Genomic DNA, 20,271 nt, shown 5'->3' with positions numbered 1-20,271 from the left:
TGAAAAACTGTCAAAGGAGACATGGTAGTCAACATACTGTCTCACAAATGTCTCTAAATCAGTTATGTAATGTAATGTAAGTTATGCTCAATCATGTCTTTGTCACAATATGATTTTAGCCACTGTGATTTACAAGTACATGGAAAGTTTGACATTTTGAACTTTGTGTGTGTGTGTGTGTGTGTGTGTGTGTGTGTGTGTGTGTGTGTGTGTGTGTAGAATCTATAATCAATGCAACAGACACTCTCTCTGAAATTCAGTTTAAAAATATTGTAGACACAGGTAATACAACATACTTTAATGATAAGCTGTCAATAACTAGACTTGGACATCTGAGTAAAACTATTTGTTACCTCTACCCCTGAGTGTTAGTGAACTATACATAGCAAATTTTATTAACTAGATCTACAGGGAAGAACACACATACCTTTATACATGATGACTTTTATGGAAAATAGGGATGAGTTTCACTTTTTTTCCCTCTCAAAGTTATAAACTGTACATCAACATGTGTAGGTATTGCTCTTCACTGCTCAGAACAAATAAGATCCTTTGCATAGAACAAAGTATAAGGTCACTTTGAATCATAGACATTTCAACAAAGACAAGGTAACCCTTTGTGCTGTGTGACAGAAGTCAGCTTCTAGTGTGCAAGAGCTCCAAGTGGCTTTTTAATATATTTCAAAAGAAATGAACATTTTTGGCCAGTACTGCACTAAATCTAAACACAGATGGTCTTGCTAGCTCCTCAGGTAAAGGTGCTTCATGTGGTGTAAGACAGCATTCCTGTGGGACACTAATCATCTGTCACACTCACAGACAAGTTTGCACTGACACCACACAGGTAGTGTTGTTGACTTATGGGCATGTCTCCAAAGATTATGAAGCAATCCTTACACTTTGACTGGCTCTGTCAGAGGTTCGACTACTTTCCACTTTTATGTAGTTCAAGTTAAATAATCAACAATACTACAGCACTACAACTTATTTCTCGCAATATAGGTCTTCATAAAAACAGCATTGGAAAGGGATTTATGCCAAGATTACACAGAAGTCAAGCGAGAACATTACCAAAACATTAGGCCCATTGGTAAGGTTCACACACTATTTCCTGTCTATCTCTTTTGTAGTAATTTATAAAACCCTTGGAATGTCACATGCGCTTTATAAAGGCAGTGATATAAGTAAAAAAGACTATGCGTGAAAAACTTTAAAATCTATGAAAATGCTCTCTTTAACATTACACATACCAAGTTACAAAACCCCCCTGATCTCTTTCTACTCTGCGTTTTGGATATTTACATAGTAGTCATTAAAAACTTTAATTGGGTCTACTTTAAGCACTCATGCTACATAATTGACTGGTGCAAGACCTTCCTAATTGTCTAACAGTGGTCACTTGGATCCTCGTGGCTCAGAGAATGATATTTCTTTAAACAGCTTAAAATTACTTGCATTATAACGTTAAACACATGACTTGATTATGCTCCAACTATGTGTTCTGAACAACAAAAGTGACGTTTAAATGAATGTAACACACCCTAATAAATGCTTGTTGTAAGCACATTATTATAGGGTAGATATGCAGCACGTTTCATGGCACCTGGAAGCAGAATGATTGAATAAATAAAAAATGCATTGGTTGAACAATTTGTGTCTGTACTTCAGACAGCTTTGTCAAAGCAGAGTGGATAGAGGAATGTTCTGTTCTGGGCTGCTGACAACATGGTGAAATAATAACTCACTCAGTTGTCATGGTGACTTTGAAAAAGGAAAATGTAACAATTAACAGTAAATCAACCTAACACCCTTTAATTATCTTGTCCTGCTTTTATTTCCCTCCCACAGTTTTGCCCACCTGATCTTTTATCCCAAACTATTCAAATTATGTCTGCACGGACATCTTCTGTCCCCGCCCCCCCCCAACATATTACTTTATTTCTACCATTACACAATCTTGATTTAGTAAGTTATCCCTGTTATCAGTGCAGTCTTTTTTCTCTCTATCTAGTCTTTATTTCAGCTCCAATTCAGTCATCTCTTTATATCCGTCACCATAACAACCACAAATGTTCTGACAGATTTGCTGGCACTGCAGTGAGAGGTGAAGCCTCAGAGGGAGAGAGTGAGAGTGAGAGTGAGGGCAAGAGAGAAAGAGAGAAAGAAAGAGAGAGACAGAAAGAGAGAGACAGAAAGAGAGACAGAGCCACCCACCCAAAAACCTTCACCAATAACTGTACACTATGTTCCCAGATCATGTGAGATGCTCGGTTTCCTACAGAACCTCACATCCTCACATCCTCCCTGACTCATACATTCATTTGTGTGTGTGTGTGTGGATTTTTTTTTTTTTTTTTTTTTTACCAGCGCCAGTTCAGATTGTACTGAAGAAGTTCTGAAGCAGACATTGAGGACAAACTAGCAAGTACAGATTAATTAACATTGTGACTGCAAACCATCAGACCAGCTCATTGTCTGTCAAAGAGACAATATAAAAACAGGATTAAAAAGTGAATTGGAGTGCCAGTGCTATTACTGTTTTAGTGTGTTGTGCTGAACATCAGGTCTGAGGAGTGTGTGGTACAGTAGCCCTTTAGTGGTCTGATGTGGTCTGAGCTGTGGTTATGTCCACAGCCCGACAGGAGCCATGCCTTCTTTGGTGCCCAGAGGGGGCAGCAGGTTCTCCTCACACAGGAACCGCAGGGGGAAGTGGACCAGTAGGCCTCTGATTCCCTGCAGCTCCTCGGCCGCCTTCTCAGGGTCTGAGTCGCAAAGTCGCTCCTCGCTTGAGTATTCCTTCAGCTCACGCATGTTGTGGACTGAGTTGTAGGGAAGGCATTTGAAGACCTATGTGAAGACAGCACACATCAGCAGATGATAACAGCAGTAAAAAGTACTAAAAAGAAATTAAACAGATTTCTTGCTAAAGGTCTATTTTTCTTGTTAAGTCACGATAAGGCACCTAAACAATTGCTATCAACATCTGATTGTTTCATTAACTACAGAAACTTGATTCTTTAAAAGTATAAAGATGTCAAAAAGGCTGCATTCATACCTTGTCATAAATGATGGCATTTTGTTTGGCTGCTGCATTCCAGGCCAAGAAGAAGAAATCATCACTTATTGGATCATCAACGCTTATACTAGGGTCCGAAGAAGCACCAACGAGAACTCTATAAAATTAAGCAACATAAAAGTTTAGTTTCCCTACCATTTAACATTATTTAAAAATTGGGTCCATTTTATGACTGCAGTATGCCCTAAACCTTAATGTTGAATCTAATGGGCATCATAAATAAGGCATTAAAGTACTAAAGCAAATAGTCCTAGTAAAAATACAACTCTAGAGAGATACATTTTTTTTTGCCCATTCTCATCATTCAAGATACTTTTGCTTGCTGTGAATTCCCAGTGCATGGAAAACAAAGTTACCCCTGATTTTTTTCATGTGAGAAAGGAAGGTATAGCAGTGCAGAGATACACCTTTTAAAGTCATACATTACAATAAATTTACCAGGGGTTACATATTTTGCCCTGACCTGAAACACTCTTTGCGCAGAGCCAATGTGAGGGGCCCTGCTTGGTACTCCTCCCCTCCCATGACAGACAGGACCCGCTCTTCATCTTCCACAAACACTGCCATCTCACTGTCTCTGCTGCCCAGCATGCTGCGATCATTGATGTTGGCTGACCCTGAAACACATGTGCAAGATACACCATTTACAATCTGTTTATTCAGAGGCATCAGAATTCAAAGCACAAATGAGTATTAATACTCAATGAAATCAAAAGTATTCTTTGGAGTATGCTCTTCAAATTTAGGTCTGTTCATAAAATTTCTCATGATCTAAAATGAGTCAGGGTATTTACTGAAGTGAGACGTTGCAATTTACAGCTCAGAGCTAACAAATCATTGGGTCTGTAAAGACTTCAACCTTGGCAAAGGAAAAACCTCATCAGAATCTTTTAGCCAAGTGTCACATTTTATCCTTGTTTCTCGCTTTACCTGAATGGATAGTGGTAGAAAATGTTTGTGTCTAACAGCAGCCATTTAATGCTGCTCTGATAAAGTATGAGCAAAGTGACTGGTAAACTGTGAGGCTAATATCACTTAGATTCAATTCAATGATCATTCAATGACTTATTTATTATTTTTCTCTAAACTCATATTCGTGCAACAAAAAAAATATAATCAGCGTGGAATTGGCATATTCTGACACTAAGAATTGTAGATCAATCTTAAATGATTAAAAATTTGGGTGGGTGCATGAACATTTTTAGGGTTATGACTTCCAAGGCTTCTGAAGCACTGCAAAATAAAAAAAATATTTATGTGGTTCACCCTAAATAACTTCAACATCCAACCCCCTGGGAGCCTGTAATGAGCTAAAATAAATTTGCCATTTCAGATATGCCATTCTTTTAAATATTCATTTTTAATAAATTATTTTTCTAAATATATTTCTTTATTTGCATACTTTTAATGAACATCAGTGTAATTAAAGGGTTCCATTACATCACAGATGAAATCAACTGATTGACATTTACTTTAATTTCATAGCATCCTGACAACTTTAGATTGCATACACTGATTACCCATTTCACTTGGAGCACTGATTAGCGATTATGAATCTCTATTGTATATGATAACCTGACTATAAATGAGGGTTTGCAGATGGGGTCTCACCAATGATATAGCAGCGATCATCTGCAATAAGGGTCTTGCTGTGAACATAGATGAGCTCAGTGACCAGTGACTGGGAAAGTTTGGCATGTGTCCTCAGGCCACAGAGTGAGATGTACTCTGTCCACTGATCCTTTACTGAGGGAGCAAGACCAGATACAGGATTGGCATGAGATTTTATCAAAGTATAAAGACAATTAATCAACAAATTTGCATAGATTAAAGGAACATAAGAAGATGAAAGAGTAAGTGATGAAAATGGAGAGAGATGGAGAAATACCTAGCACCATGAGCTTCAGTTTAAAGGAGCAACACGTGGAGAAAGAAAAACACGCGAGTTACAGAGGAAAAGGTAGTGCTCTGTGATGTTAGTTACTGAAAGCAGTAAGACTGACCATACCTTCGCTAAGTCTTGACAAGATGGCGTGCTCTCCTCGACACATGGTCCTAAGGAAATAAAACAAACATGATCAAAGAATTGACCACAGAACAAAAACCAAAACTATATCTGAAGCTGAGAGGCTGCTGGCATCAAAGAGTAAATCCCTTCACATAACAGAAAGAGTGAGTCTTCTTACAACAGCACCTTGATCAGGCTCATGATGCATTATTACTAAATGCAGTTTTATCCAAAATACTCAGTGATAAAAAGCAGCAGGGCTCTTCCAAATCTTACTTTTTTGTTGACAGAAACCTTCATTTCATACTAATAAAACAACCTTGCAGTTCAAATTAAACTTTTGATTTTTTCTATCTATTAAAATTAATTGAGATCCTACAATTTTACAGTTGAACAGAAAAAAAAATTAGCCAGTTGATGAAAATGTTTCAAGGACTTTTAACAAGTGGTCCACCATACATAAGAACAAGCCAACAAAATCTGTTAATGCTACAACTCTACATGATCTGGAACATGCCTTTCAGGAGATATATTTATTGAATGAGAATGTTTCCTGTGGTTATCATGCTCTCTGGTCTTCACTAGGCTGAGTGCAGCGTGCTAATGGGGAGAAAGGCTCTCACCTGTAAGTGAAGTGCAGAATAGCCTGGATGGCATTTCCACCCCCTGCACTGATGTCTCCCTCAAACCCAGGAAGCAAAGGAACCACCACGTACACTCTGTACTTCTTCTGCTCTCTGCAGTGAGTCACAACATTAACACAAGGTCACTCATATTTCTATTCTAGTTTTTGATTTGGTTCACTTAGTCTGTCATTTTAAGTTTTGAAACAGCAAAACAGTTCCTTGAGTAAATGATTTCTGTTAATTAGGTGAGAAACATAAATGGTCATTCAGTTACACACACTGGGATGTACTTTCCTTAGTGCTTGGTTAGCATGTCTAATCCACTTCCAGAGTACAGATTACATACAAAGCTGCTTTATAACTTAAGTGTTCAAGTATGTGTGTACAAAATAAAAGATGTGCCATACACTCTAAGTATTGTCAAACCAGACCTGTGTGCCAGCAAGATTCGATCTACAATTGCATCAGCGATCCCATTATAGACAGTTTTCCCATCGGCACAGCTGATGAAGAACTGGTTCTGAGGGCAGAGAGAAAGCAGATGGTGGCTCAGTATGAGGTGAGGGCTTAAATAGGCAGGTAGCTGGCAAGAAGGGTCCAGGCTGTGATTGAATTTGGGCTCTGAAAACCTTGTGACTGGACACACTTTGGGTACAGAAACTCAGTGTGAAAATACTATGTTAATGGTGTGTAAATGAGAAAACCCCATGCCAAAACATAAGAAGCAAAGTAACATCAGTGTATGATTTGGATGGAACATATTTCTGTCTCTTTTTTCTGTATCTCATCTCTATGTTGACTTGATCCTTTTGCTGATCTTATCATGTACATGTGCAGAAGTGTTTTCTGAAAAAAAAATATGTGAAGACTATTTCTCTATTTCTCAGCACCCTGTACATCACTTTATCTGACACATGGGCAGTGTTTACAAGTATTGAAAACAATGATAAGGAAATTATAAGTCTTGTTGCTGATGCTAAAGCACAGAAAAACTCAAAGCTGAGATTATTCTGTCACTAGGTAGATACTTTTATATAACCCCTCTGGTGTTACCTCAATATAGATGTAGTGCTGGCTGTTCTTGATGGTGTGGATGTAGGCATTAAGGATCGAGCTCTCACAGGTTCCAGTTGACCAACGATCAGCAGACCGTAACACCTGGGAAAAAATGGTGAAGACTTAATGGGTTTGGTGGTCTTGAAACAAAATATTTGAATTTAATTTCTCTGTCATGTTTTTATCTATTAGTGCATAATTTCACCACGTTTTATGTTCCAAGTTTTTACTTTAACCTGAATACCTGAATTATTTCTGCCACATTTACAGTTTTGTTTGTTATGTGTTTAAATAGAATTATGTAGAATATGTCATTTGTAGAAACCAACTATTGTGATACCAAACTTAAAACTCCAAAACTCATTTTGTTTACACATATAAGTGTTTGTATTTCCTGTATTTACAGTTTTCTTGATGCATTTGCACCATCACCCAAATGTAGCACAATAACTACAGGGAGTACATATACACATTTTTCCACACCTCAACTGCATTACTGTTGCCACAAAATGTCACATGAACTTCTACTTTACATACATGGGTGTTCTATAAGCTCCAGTGCTCTGACATAAGAGCTGAAACATGAAGAGAGCCACAGCTTAATGTGGAGCAAGGTTTAGGGTTACGGGCCACCACATGCAATGGAAGATGGAAACACACAGGGAAAGCTACTGTCACCAAATACTCAAAGCACCTAAACATGACACCATGAGGATATGTTAAAGAATAATGGTGCAGATTATTGAAAAATTATGGGATGGTGCAGGACAGAAAAAAACACTTTCATTGTTCCTCTAAGACTTTGGGATATAGTACATCAGGCCTGTGCTTGTGTTTGAAAAGATGCAGCTATCTTACACTGATCACCATCATATTTCAAAGTTGCAACATACAAATTCTGGTTTTTGGTTTTATCCGGACCACATTTCCCATGATGCTTAAAGCAAATAAGATGCTTCCACTTGTCCTCCCCCTCTCCATCTCTGGCAGTGCATTTGTTTTCTCTGGCTTTACTGAAGAGGATAAACATGTTGGAAGTGATTTTTCTCCACAGGATTTACTCTTGTTCCGCCATCTGCTATTGCAAAAACTCTCAAGGCTCTAGATGCTCTGCAAAAGCCAGTACACTGTGTCTTTGTTGTATGCACAGAAAGCTATCTGATTTGCTTCTTGAGCTCGGTGTTGCACAATGTAAAATGTACAATTGTAGAAACAAGTAAGGGCTTTCAACACTGTTTGCAACAGTCTTATTGGTTTATAGTGATTGAAGTCATTTCACTCATGTTTCTAACCGTACATGGAGTTTTCTGTGTGTGTTTCTTATGTATGGGTTTCTCGTTTCTGGCAGGTCTGTATTGTGAAGTCTTTTTGTTGTCCTCTTTTCATGGCTTGGGGAGCTTGTTTTACAACTAGCCACTGTTCTCAAGCAAGGCTGCCACCCACAGTGAACAGAAAGTCTGATTTATCTGGCAGACTAATGTCACGTGGGAGCAGTCTTTGTACAAGAGACTGTATGTACCCGTAGAGGATGAAAAGCACTACACTACCCAAATGACTGCACCTGGCAAACTGTAGGACCAACACCAGCAGCAGCACATAACGTGAACTACAGCATAGACTCAGACATGGTTTATATATCGTGAAATTGTAGGCACATATTTTTCAGATGAGATCCACCTTACTTTTCATACAGGTGTTACACACATTGTGGTATGTATGTGCATACATACCTGCACTTTGGCCTTTGAGGAACCAGGCACTGTGTATGAGAGGTTGTCAGCAGTGCAGTGAGACTTGGGGAGGAGGTAGGGGTAGAAGTCATCCTTGTACTTATTTTTGAAGAGCTGAAGAAGACAAAAGAAACAATAAAACCAGATTTCTTTTAATCTTCCTGTAAGTCTTTACCTTTCTAAAACGCTTTTATAATTGAACACCATGTCAGACTGAGTACATAAATCAAATTAATGTAGTAGTGGCAAATCCAGAGGGTTTTTGGAACCAAGTAGATTGTTTCAAACAGCTGTAGTTTCACACAGCAGCCACAACACCAGTGTATAGTTTTTTTAGCTGAATCAGATAACTTTATGCTATAGCAACTTGAAACTGAACATAATCAAAATATCAACTTTGTGCATGTTTACAACCTGAAACAGCTGATTTGGTATAATATGTATACAGAAGCCAGTGACTGATGTTGCATTTCTAAAGAATCATTTCATATGGATTCAAGCTACTGTCTAAAAAGAGAACATGTTTATAACATCATGCAAAATTATAGTTATTCAGACCAAATCTACAACAATCATATCAAGGCAGCTTTAGACAAACAGATCATTTCCTCTGAGTCCAACCTTGGTGAAGTTCCAGCGCTGGATAAAGTGGCGGGCTACATCTCTGGCAGCACTGCCATGAACGCCTGCAGACAGATCGCGCCATGGCATGCGGGGAACTTGAGTACGGTCGATGTTATCTGAAAAAATTTAGAGCCCAATCCTTTCAGCTCCCTGCACAGAGACTGATTTTGTGTGTGTGTGTGTGTATATGTGTGTGTGTGAAATACTAAGGGAGATTTAGATAGTTTACCTTCAAATGGTCTGTCCAGTTGGACCCAGTCTTTCCTGATAAAGTTGCTGTAGTCTTTGCCAAGCCACAGTTTAGTGTTGCCAGTCAGATCAGCTGGGTTCTGCTCTGCGTGCTTATCTGGTTCAGAGGGTTTTTGACCATCAGCCACCCCATTGTCCTAGTTAAGAGAGACATCACACAGTGTAGATAGTGTGACAAATTCAATACACTGGTGTATGAGCTTCAATAAATAAATCAAAAAGAGCCAACAGAAATGCAAGGATGAGCTTTAAATCATTCTTACGACTGTATCTGGTTTGGGGGCCTCATCATTCACACTGGCAGTGCTTTCCTTCAAACCCAGATCGGTTAACCTGTACTGGCTGTCATCCCATCTCCCAAATGCCAGATCAATCCCCCCCACAAAGGCTACTGTTTGGTCAATGGCCACCATTTTTTCATGATGAGCCCACAGGAACACCACAGCAGAGACATGGTCAGGATGTCGCATCACCTAATAAGGGGTTAAAACTGATGGTTAAATATTAGATGAGGTCTCTGGTATGAGCCTTGTAAATCAAATGATATGGAGATATGATTGACCTTGATGTTTGGGTGCATATTCATAAGAGTCCTCTTGCTGTGGTCACTGTTTATGCCAAGTGCCAGCTCCACCTCTTTGTACAGCAGGATGCATATTTTGACGCCTTGTTCCTGTAATGAACAGTTTGGAACTTCAGAGTTATGGGAACCTCAGATTTTTTTTTCTATTTTAAAAAAGAAACGACTGAAAAGCTGAAAGCAACCCTACCGCTTTGCGTCTGAGTATCTGATCCAGGCGCCAGTAGTTGTCAGTAGCTGGTCTCTTTAAGAACACTTCAGGGCTGAGCCTGAGATAAAAAGTTGCAAAAAGCTCATCTTCATGAACAAAAGAAACTGACATTATATGTGGATATAATACTTCACAGGTATAACTTATATTGCTGAAACTTACCACCAATCTGTGATGAAGATTTCCTCCTTGGCTTGTTCGAGTGCATCAGCCAGGTCTTCGAAGTAGCCACTTCCATTCACATACCTTCAAATGATATCCATAAACCATACAAGTTTAGGAATGAGGATGAAATCTTAAGGCACAGTTTTGTATATCTGCTGTAGACAACATAAATGACCATTTTGTGAGTGTGTTCTCCCGCGGTGGAGCAAAGCCCTCAAAGCGTTGCACTTTCAGAAAGTCACAGGTTTCTGCTAGCCGGTTGATTTCGTGACTCCACCAGTGAGCCTGTCTATAGCTGCTGCATTTGATGATCAGACTCCTGGAGAAAAACAAACAGACCAGGTATGAATCACAAACACAAGAAACCACAGACATAAAAACAAGCAATATACTTGAGCTCTAAGCGTGCAAACACACACACACACACACACACACACACACAAATGAGACCCACCGAGTGAAGTTCTCAATGCAGACTCCATATTTGGTGTCTGTGTATGCACGGCCAACTTTTACTTTGAACTCAGGGTCAAATAGCAACACAAAGTTGATGCTGCCGTTGTCTCGGTTCATGTATAAGAGGAAGGAGTCTTTCACCACCAGCCAGCGGCGTGACCAGCGAAAACAGAACTGATGATGGCCAATGCAGTTCAGGCCTTGGATCCGGTGACCCCCCGACCTCTTGAAGATGGGTCCTTCTCTGAAATCAAGTCATCAAGTGTTTCACAACTAATTTCTCTCACAGACTTCGACATTTCCCAGTATCTCCTAGCAAAACACGGTCTAATAAGGTTTGCTTACAAGCCTTTGGGCCCAAGGTCAGTGACAAAGGAGAGGGCACCCACAGAGAGGAATTCCAACTGAAACAAAAAAATAGAAATAAAAGTGTTGTCAAGCTACAGGGCTTTCTTTTTATGCTGGTGTTACTGTGCGTTAGTCATTACCATGCTGTGATCATTTCGACAGAATACATTTTCCAGCAGACCATTAAGGTACTCCTCAAGGTATTTCTGCAGAACAGGGGAAATTAAAGTTAGATTTGTTCATTGCAAAATTCAGAATGTTTGAACAAAACTTGATAAACTTGACAATAAAGAATCAATCAAATTGTAAGGATTTTTATTTTATAGGGCCAGAACAATTAAGTAGCTTAAGTTAAGAGCATAAAACTGATAAAAGGATGTGTTATTCTCCTTCTTATCATGTAAACATAATGCAGTATGCATTGTCTATACCAACTGTTACCCTGTTACTAACACTGAGAGCTAAAGAAGCCTCTACACTGCTGTGAGCTACTATTATAGTGTGATTTTCTGCACACAGAGCTTTTACTGCAGGTTGGTGTTTACTGATCATGAAACTTTATATACATATTTATCAAATTTGTGTTGTGGGTATCAAGTTATTCATGAGAATATGAAATCACTCACATCCTCAGTTTCTTCATTTGAAATTAAGTTGGACATTACTCGTACATTAATCATTTTGACCCACAGCAATTGTCCAAAATTTAAACAAAACAAAGTTTCTATGAGGAAATTGTACTTCTAAAACCCCTGTTGTATTTGCAACAGTTTTGGAGATAAGTGCATTAAGGCAAATAGACAAGCAGGAGCACTTTATAAAATTGTCTTCTTCCTTTCAGGTATCAAAAAAAAACATTCTGCTTTTTAAAATGAATTTTATATATAACATTCTGAGTTTAATATGTTTTAATGTATCTGATTGGTCTGTTTGATACCATTTTACTGGAGGTCCTTCTGGTGCGCTCTGTCCCATGAAGACTAGGCATTTCCTCTGACATAGCTCTCAACTGCTGTCTGTCCTTTGCAAACCTTTAGAAGAAATTTGAATATTCAAACCACTCATTGCTGCATAAATCTGACAACAAAAACTCAAAGCAGCTCGTCGCTCAGATTTACCGTCAAAGTGACAGGTTCATTTGCATCATGAAGACGAACAGATAGGCACACCTACCTTCCAATAGGCAGCAAGTGCAGCATCATTTTGTGCTTGTAAAGGTCTCGATGCAGCTCCTGGAAGTGCTTGTATTTCCTCTTCACTGTCCAATGGAAGTGACCGTGTGTGAGTCTCACTGTGTACAGGGTGCCTACATGGACCTGGAGGGACATAATTGAAATGATGTCTGTTGGACCAAAAGTTAAATTACTTCACATCAAATCAACACTGGAGATAAAAATCATCAGATCGGGGTATGAGTTCAAAAACAGAGGGAGAACTTGTGAACTACAATCATATTTAACATGGCATGGCATGTGGATATTTTGTGTAATATTTCTCCCTATGGAACAGAAAGGTTAACCTTTGAGCGAGTCGTGTATTTCTCTGTGTTGTCCACCCTGCATGTAATAGGAGTACCAGGCATTAAGTAAGGCACACCCTCTTCTTTCAGCTCAGGAAGATGATGCACCACAAGGAAAGGCCGACCCTCTGTGGTTTGGGAGATAAGAGCATTCAAATTGTGTGCAGATAGAGCAATTAGTCTCTAAAAGGGAGCTAGTTTCTTACCACTGCTGGACATGAGTCCATCTATCTCATCTGGACTCAAGTAGTGGATGTCGTGCAAAAAGCGCCTTGTGCTCAGGTTTTGGGCCTTTGAGCTATGAGCCAATGGCTCGATCACATCCTCTGGACTGGCCATTGCACTTAATCTGCCAGTGCCAGCTGTTCTGCAAAGATAAAGAAAAGGAAGTTTGGAAATCTATAAACTCAAAGATATGAGTTTTAAAATTTCTTATCAACTAAACATACACAGTATGGCAAACGTGAAAAAAACTATGGATGAAATGCTTAAAGTGAAACCACTCTCTTAACACCCATCATAACATATTTATTCATTTGATTCAATATAAACTGAATGCATACAGCAAGCAGAAAGCTTTAATGTGCTTGCTATTGTTACACTTTTTGCATGCTGCTGAAATGGATCCAAAGTAGACTCATATGAATACTTGTGAAAACACAGCTAGGTGCAGAATTTGACAAGGTAGTGAAGTACAAGCAAACTCCTGAAGTGAGCCCAATCCCTTAGGAGAGCAACATATGAGGATTATATGAGAAAAAGCTTTAAAAACACCCATTTTCTCACCATTCAACAAAAGACATCATCATTTCAGTCGTACCATTTAAAATGCTCATTAAAGGAGTACACAGACATCTACGGATGTGTACCTGTTGATCAACTCATCCACTTTGTGACATACAAAACTGACAAGAAAGAAGCACATGACACGACGTAAAGTGAAAGATTAGGGTGAGTGTGTGAACCCTTCATGTGTGGGCAGATATCTTTGAATAGCTGGATGTTTCCTGGGCAATGAAAGGAGGAAAGGGAAGGAGCATTTTTTATGTGTGTGTGTGTGTGTGTGTGTGTGTGTGTGTGTGTGTGTGTGTGTGTGTGTGTGTGTGTGTGTGTGTGTGTGTGTGTGTGTGTGTGTGTGTGTTTCTGTATTAAGGAGAGCAAGAGAACTTGTGTCCAGGAATGTAGATAGGGATGAAATATCTGAATTAAATGTGCCCACCTTTTTACAGCAGTAATGACTTAAGGGATTTAACCCCAAGTAAAAAGGTCATAAATATAGTTTAACATGACAAATACACACACATTAAAAGCATTTTATGGAGTTAGTTTTAAATAATACCTACAGGAAAAACTACTAACAGAGCAGGTTGTGACAGGGGCCAAACTGAACACTGGGTGGGTGCGTCGCCCTCACTGTACAGGCCAAACGCTATTGGCAGCCTCTGAACACTTTAGGAGTGCCACTGAAAACAAAGGACAAGTAACGGATGACTGAAACACAAATCTCCAAAAGTCTAGGATCATTACACACACTAAAAATGGTTATGTGTTTCAAAGGTTCACTTTTATGCTTTTATGTTCGCATACAGTTTAACTGGAAATAGTCACTTGAGAGGGTTGGATGCACTTAAAGTGAGCACAGGGAAAACTAACATAAGAATGGAAAACATATTCATGCAGCTGTTGATTGACTAGTATCAAATTTAAACAGAAAAAAAAACAGAACTCATATCATCCTTTTGTTATGTTGATTTAACATCCCAAGAGCTCAAAGGCTGCACAGCTGCTGAACAAGACATCTTTTAGTGTTCCCTGAGTTTCATTTCCACTGATTTCCACCAGATGTTTTTCTGACTCATGACAAGTTCTGTGTTGTTCCTTTTAAAAAAGCTTTGGGAATTTTTTTGTGTTTTTTTTCATGCTTTTAAGTTGCTTCATTTATAATCTTAGATTTGCTTATATCACTCAGCCCTGTAAGACATAAAAAAGCCTTCATTACAAAACTTACTTCTTTCTGTTTGTTGATAGAGGCACTGAATTTTAATGTTTGCTAAACAGTACAATCCCAAACAAGCTCTTTGTGCTTTCTATTTCTATGAAATCTGGGAGTATTTTATTTCTATAAATGCCTCCTTTGGAGATATAAAGCTAGTTTGAACTTTTCTTTACTAAACAAAATGTGCAGTACAAATTCATGCATAAGTGAAAATAAGCATAATAATACTCACAACCATTTTTTCACACAGCCCACAGGAGACTGTAATTATTCAGAGACACGTTACATTTACCCTTGAATGGGGGGACAAGATTTTCTTGTTTTTCACTTGCTGACGTGAATCTTAGTCTGCGCAATTTACTGAGCCCCACTTGTAAAATACAACACTACACCCACCAAGGGTCTTCTACAACATAAGCCAAGGTGTCCAGAGCAAGATCTGCCAGCAAAGCTGTGTGTTATCATGACAATTCTTTCTGAATGTATCAATAGTGTTGGCTCAGCAGCTGCTCAAAGGATATTTAGCAGGCAAGAGCAGCAATCCCAGGAGCAGTTTAAAGCCCCGTTACATGGGATCATGATGTTTCCAACTTAATGACTCCTGGTTAGTTAAAGAAAAAAAAACTTGCATGAATGCAGATAAAAAATCAAAAGGATCCTGAGACAAAATGTATGACTTTTCAACAAATAAAAATCTATCTTCAGGAGTGCATACAAGAGCATTAGTCACATGGCAATGCTATGCATACAATTTTAACCACCAGTTTGACATGAAAAATTCGCTTCTACTGTTTTTTAAAGTTCTCACATTGCATTATGCAATAGGGTGCTCAGGGAGTGCTAGGCTGTCCCACTTGTGTCTGCTGGGTGTGGTTAAAGGTGAAACATAGCACCTAAGTCAATGTAGTACCTGAAACTTTGACCAATGCTTTCCAGCTCACTAAAGTTACTTTAAAAACATCAAGCCTCTTGTTGCATAGTAGATTATGTTTCCACATCTTTAACCATTACTATGCTGATTCAAGTTGATTTTGTAGTGAAACAACATAGACAGGCGCATATCCAAATATGCTGCAATCACTCATTTAAAAAACGATTATAATAATAATAATGATAATAATGAAATAGAAACTTAAGATGTCCTTTTTTTTAGACTGAAAAAAAAAATTCTTTCTGCCTACAGCTTGAAAAGAGGGAAAAGCAGCATGCATAATTATATTACTTAATATGAATAAGTGTAGACTAGGTCAAAGTGTTTGACCTATGTCTACTTGGCTGTTTCCAACTGCAATTTGTGCACAGGTACTTAAAATGGCAACAAACTCAAAATACCTGCAACTAAATAACAGGATGGGAATATCAGTCATGATTTCCTACATGACTAAAACGGTGCTGAGTGAACTCGTGTGTGTGTGTGTGTGTGTGTGTGTGTGTGTGTGTGTGTGTGTGTGTGTGTGTGTGTGTGTGTGTGTGCTGGTTCCCATTGGATTACCACGAATGGTAACAATTCGTAATAGGCTGAGACTCTTTAAACTCGAATAAATAATTGAATGTATTTTTAACCCACCATTTTAACCTCTAAACAGTAGCAGCAACGTTGTAGTGTGTTTTAGGTGAAACTTATAAGAATGAATCTAAATTTTGCATCCTTTTAGAAAGTGTTTAGAAGTTTCGACCCAAGTGTGTTTCACTTTATTTCATCGAGCACAAACGTCAGTAATGTGTACATTTCTCTTAAAAGAACACGATAACACTTAAATAGCATCGCTGTAACACTTCGGACACAGGGGTTATTCCATGAGTGCTGATAATGCTGAGAGCTAAGTTTCGTCGTCTCCACCCAAACCCTGTTTCCTACGACGCCGCTTTCTTCAAAGGATGTACTCGAAAATATCAATATTACGCCACAACTGTCATTTGACGTGTATGCCAGTGGCTTTTACAGACCACACTGTCAGTTTCGACGTGTTAGTGCCTCGATGGAGTGAAATGTGAAATCTGCAGCTGGACATTCTTCTGGCAGTCAGCAACGCTGCCTCAGCTCAAACGGAGAGAAATATGCGTCAAAGTGAGGCCTAGAGATGTACTTACTCTTAGTTTCAACAGCACCCCGGCTCAGCACGCACAGCTTCTCCACTCACGGGACCAGCAAGTAAAATTTACATTCAGGCTAAAAGTAATGTTTCATAGTACAACAGCCTGTGTTTCCTTAGCACAGAGTTCATTAGTATTCCCCGTAGGTGATGCACACTTTAGTCCCACCCATTCGTCCAGTAGGATAGATCATGGAGGAAAAACGAAACGAATATCCTGAAATACGCCAGATATGTCATAGAAGCCAAAGTTTGATAAGCACAGACATTTTTTGAAGTTTGTACACGATTCTTGGCGAGAAATAATGATTTAATGTTAATAACCCAGTGTCGTGTGTTATCATTGGTGACAGTCGTTTAGGTTCTTGTCTTTGGTGCTAAGCTCTCTGCACTGCCCCAAGAGAAACGTGACTTTCTTTGACAAGACAAGTCTTGGCTGGCCCTTATTGATGTAAACACAAACAGAGGAATGTGGATGGCAGAAGGCTTAGGGCGGTCAGTTTTGCTTTACTGAATTGGACCAAAACACGTGGATATCGTCGCATATCACGACTTTTCCGGTAAGTCTTTTTTCAAAATAAAATATCAATGATGTATCTTAAACTCCGTTCAAAATATAGCGTTTAACCATGAAACTTGTCCCAATTATTAGATTCATAAATTCCAGTTTCATTGAAGTTAATGCCAGGAAATCAACGAAAGCTGTTAAATATATGCGTCACTCTACTTTCGGCAACTCTTAATTTGAAATAAAATTTGACGCACAGGAAACACTTGTGGCGTCATCACCTTACTTTCTAAAGAGGACAGATCATGAGAGGAAGCCCCCATGATTCGCTCAGATGTGCAGCAATTCCACACTACACTATCCACTTCCAAAGTTCAGCTAACAAAAAAGGACGTTTTATTTATTTATTAAAGTATAAATGGAAATTGTCAAAAAGATATTTTTTCTAAACTGTGTTCATATGTGTAAATGGACTCAGAAACTACTAAAGAAACAACATTCAAAAAGGAAATGGGATATAATATGAATTCACTTAAAGAAATGGAGAACAAAATAAAAAAAAAATACAAAAGAAAACTCTCGACATTATAGAATCCCGAAGTGTGTAAATTGCTATGCCCTATGTGTGTAAATATGTAGCAGAGAATTGGTATGAACATGGGATATGTAAATGTATGTTTATTTGTATGTTTCACACAATTTAAAAAAAAAGAAGAAGAAGAAAGTACAATGAGACATAACATTCTCTTTGTCTCATTTGCTGTCTCATTGATGTTTTGGATCCCATCTGAAACATTAATCATTTACTAAATGCGTGCAATGTGTTAACTTACACTCATAGAATGAAGTTAATTCTACATTATCACAAACCATACCTTCAATTACTGATTACTGCTGTGTCATATGCAATTGCTCCAAATCTGAAAATAAATTTATGTAACCTGAGCCTGAATCTGCTGTATTGGCTCAGATGGCTAGTATTTGAACTTTGAAAAAAATAGTCAGCATTTTTTTAATTCATTTAATGGTTGAAATTTGAGAGTGCTGCAACTACAGGCTGCTCAGCACTCCAGGTTTCCTGAAGGATGTTTGATGTCATTATATGACTTTTATTCATACATTCAAACAAAATATTGTAACTATGTGCATTTTTTATTGATGCTATTACCAACCTCTGGACATATTCCAAGACCTTTTGTTATTATGGCCCTGATTGCTTCAAAATGTACTTTCTGTTCCTAAACGTTTAACTATTTCCTCTGTTACTGATGAAATCTGCTGTTTATTATTTCTTACTAACATCTTTCCTACATATGACACACCCAGGAGGTTGGGGGCAGGGTCTGTCTTCATTCCCCTCCCAAGAGATTTCCCACTTTGGGCCCAGTGTTGTGATATTTGTTGCTGTAATGTCAGTCGTCTTAATGAGTTTCTGGAAGCACAGAACAAAGTTAAAAAACTTATTTTTGAGCGGAAAACTTTCACAAGGTGGTTGGATAGTCGAAGTTCAGTTGAAGTGAAGTAGGTCTGACAAGACTGTGACACTTCATGACCCAAAGTTGATGAACTATTTAGTTACTAGTATCTCAACTCTTGAACTGTATCCTCTTGTAGTACCATTTTGCACCACATGGAGGTGTTAGATCACAAAAAATTATACCAGAAATAACATGGATTTTAAAACAAAGAACACCAGAATATTATTGATTTACAGTCGTAGTGTTTGGGATAAATGAAAAATCTAAATGTTATTTATTTATGTATTCATTGAGTTATTTGCCTTTTTTGATACATACATGATTTTACCATAACACAATTAGCAAACACAAATTTTGCTTAATGTTTCCAGAAACTTCTGTTGGGATGTCACTTCTTGCTGCATCTTCAAGTAAAAACAAATCAACAGTAACTTACAACAGCAAACACCCATATTACATATTACATATACCTCATAGGTTTTGTTTGTCTCTTTGTTTTTGATTGAAGAGTTCATGATATTACTTTTTGTTTGAACTAATGTAGATGTGCTTTCTCACAAATACACATTTTTGAATGAATTCATTTGAAAAAGTCTTGATGCACGAAAGAAAATATTTATTAAAAAACATGGCACAATGAATCAAGACAATACCTCTAAGGCCTCCGAGCCTAACAAAACATTCTAATGAATAAGTTATAATACTAACAGAAGAAGGCTTCAGTACAGAGCTGGCTGGCTCAGGTTACATGCATGGCTTCTTTATGTAAGACATAGTACATGCAGGAAAATGTGTCCAGATTTTGGCAGATATGTCTCACAGTACAATTCATGGATACTTTTTGTGAGCTGATGAATAAAAGAAAACTGAAGCTCATAACAGGTTAAAAAAAAACTTGTTGGTGTACAGTCTTCATATCTATTGTTTCACTTAGTTCCATACAGAGGTCAAGTTATCATAAAAAGTGCAGTGGCACATTTATTTTATTTTTTTGAAAGTTCAGTGATGAAACTGCAAAACTCTGTAGTGGTAAATTGGCTTGAAGTTTGAAAACAATTTATGCACTCACACTGCTAATTGGGTTACATTAAAAGCATGTAATAAAAATGGTGAGATTATGTTTAAAACACCACTTTTTCAACTGGACCTCATTGACCTTCCAATGTATGCATTTAAAGACCTTATTCTAGGCAAAACTTTGACCTAAGTTGGAAATTAAAATGAAATTACTCTGGCGCCTGGCGTGTCTTCCAAGAACAGTTTAAGCTGTGAATATGAAAACAGTTGAATGTTTTGAAACCTCTGTAGTTTAAGTCCTCAAACAGAGTTTGGGGCTCCTCAGCTTTTACATCAAGCATAAGGCACAGTGGCCCCTGGAAAGGTTTGATCAAAGTTAAAATCACATTTATTAAAGCTCTAATCGCTGGAATATTTTTTGTTCTCCCCAGGAAATGGAAAGTCAGGAACCCGGTTGAAGTGTCCTGTCAGGAAGATCCACACCGTGCCAATAATGAAGAGGGAGATGGCTGCCCAGAAACACACCTTGTC

The 20,271-nt window shown here is 38.3% G+C and overlaps 1 protein-coding gene across 2 annotated transcripts; it reads right to left on the bottom strand.

Moving 5' to 3' along the window:
- Positions 1-273: 273 nt before the first annotated feature.
- pld2 (phospholipase D2) lies at positions 274-16,886 on the bottom strand. Of its 2 annotated transcripts, none has more exons than XM_074671811.1 (24): positions 16,736-16,873; positions 12,855-13,010; positions 12,649-12,776; positions 12,303-12,445; positions 12,067-12,160; positions 11,270-11,335; positions 11,127-11,185; positions 10,780-11,025; positions 10,501-10,644; positions 10,323-10,406; positions 10,140-10,218; positions 9,932-10,042; positions 9,633-9,842; positions 9,350-9,506; positions 9,118-9,236; positions 8,497-8,610; positions 6,764-6,868; positions 6,142-6,230; positions 5,708-5,821; positions 5,085-5,131; positions 4,688-4,822; positions 3,540-3,693; positions 3,056-3,173; positions 274-2,847 (listed from the first exon to the last, which is right to left on the bottom strand). In XM_074671811.1, exons 2-24 carry the CDS (start codon positions 12,985-12,987, stop codon positions 2,623-2,625), a joined length of 2,874 nt encoding a protein of 957 aa, XP_074527912.1. In that variant the 5' UTR covers positions 12,988-13,010; positions 16,736-16,873; the 3' UTR covers positions 274-2,622. The 2 variants fall into 2 exon arrangements, with proteins under 2 accessions (XP_074527912.1, XP_074527911.1); XM_074671810.1 differs by having other exon boundaries at positions 275-2,847; positions 12,855-13,015; positions 16,736-16,886.
- Positions 16,887-20,271: the final 3,385 nt, after the last annotated feature.

Source organism: Halichoeres trimaculatus, unplaced genomic scaffold (genome assembly GCF_033239565.1).
Source record: "Halichoeres trimaculatus isolate MK-OKI-2021-1 unplaced genomic scaffold, fHalTri1.1 fHalTri1_scaffold_6, whole genome shotgun sequence".
NCBI classification, from domain to species: domain Eukaryota; kingdom Metazoa; phylum Chordata; class Actinopteri; order Labriformes; family Labridae; genus Halichoeres; species Halichoeres trimaculatus.
This window is presented reverse-complemented; position numbering and strand designations above follow the sequence as displayed.